Source organism: Sinocyclocheilus rhinocerous, unplaced genomic scaffold, assembly GCF_001515625.1.
Source record: "Sinocyclocheilus rhinocerous isolate Xijiao unplaced genomic scaffold, SAMN03320098_v1.1 scaffold2110, whole genome shotgun sequence".
NCBI classification, from domain to species: domain Eukaryota; kingdom Metazoa; phylum Chordata; class Actinopteri; order Cypriniformes; family Cyprinidae; genus Sinocyclocheilus; species Sinocyclocheilus rhinocerous.
This window is the reverse complement of record NW_015659947.1, coordinates 112,327-113,419: the sequence shown is the minus strand read 5'-3', so window position 1 is coordinate 113,419 and position 1,093 is coordinate 112,327. Positions and strand designations below refer to the sequence as shown.

At 37.0% G+C, this 1,093-nt stretch overlaps 1 protein-coding gene across 1 annotated transcript in view; it reads left to right on the top strand.

Annotated features, from left to right (window-relative positions):
• gtf2h1 (general transcription factor IIH, polypeptide 1) overlaps positions 1-1,093 on the top strand; it is a 13,328-nt gene that overhangs the window by 8,597 nt on the left and 3,638 nt on the right. The window contains 2 exon segments of the mRNA XM_016533665.1: positions 195-313; positions 414-531. Coding sequence (XP_016389151.1) covers positions 195-313; positions 414-531 — 237 coding nt within the window.

The window sequence follows — 1,093 nt, the reverse complement described above, 5'->3', positions numbered from 1 at the left end:
AGTGTATCTAACACACACACACACATATATATTTATTTATATATATATATATAATTTAATTTAATATAAAATAAAATTAAGATTACTATATTAAATTCAATTAAATATATTCAGTATTTAGGAAAAACATAACATAAATTTCCAAAAATGACATATCAGTCTTTTTTTTTTATGTTCAACAAGAGCGACACCAGATTCTCACTTCTCTTTTTGTGGCTTTTCAGGTAAAATTACAGGAAGCCATAGAGTATGATGACCTGCAGGGTGACTCTGGGCGTAAGACCATCTCATTGAACCTGAAGAAATCAGACAGGTAAACATCCAGCACCTGTATCTGCCTGACACAATGTTTTTAGAATCTGTGGATCTTCATATCAAGTGTTTTGTATTTTGCATTTGTTTGTTCCTGGAAGATATTCCCACGGCCCGATTCCTCTTCAGTCGCAGCATTACTCCACCAGTCAGGACATTATCAACTCCATCAGCATTATCCAGCACGAGATGAGGAGCTATAAACCCCGTCTGACGCAGGTACACCACTGAAATCTGTGGCTAGAAGTCCTGGATTCTAGTCTGTATTTTATTATATGTGACCCTGGACCACAAAACCAGTCTTAAGTGTCAATTTTCCAAAATTGAGATTTATACCTTATCTGAAAGCTGAATAAATAAGCTTTCCATTGATGTAAGGTTTGTTATGATAGGACAATATTTGGCCGAGATACAACTACACTGAACAAAATTATAAACGCAACACTTTTGTTTTTGCCCCCATTTTTCATGAGCTGAACTCAAAGATTTTGAAGACTTTTTCTATGTACACAAAAGGCCTATTTCTCTCAAATATTGTTCACAAATCTGTCTAAATCTGTGTTAGTGAGCACTTCTCCTTTGCCGAGATAATCCATCCACCTCACAGGTGTGGCATATCAAGATGCTGATTAGACAGCATGATTATTGCACAGGTGTGCCTTAGGCTGGCCACAATAAAAGACCACTCTAAAATGTGCAGTTTTATCACACAGCACAATGCCACAGATGTCGCAAGTTTTGAGGGAGCATGCAATTGGCATGCTGACTGCAGGAATGCCCA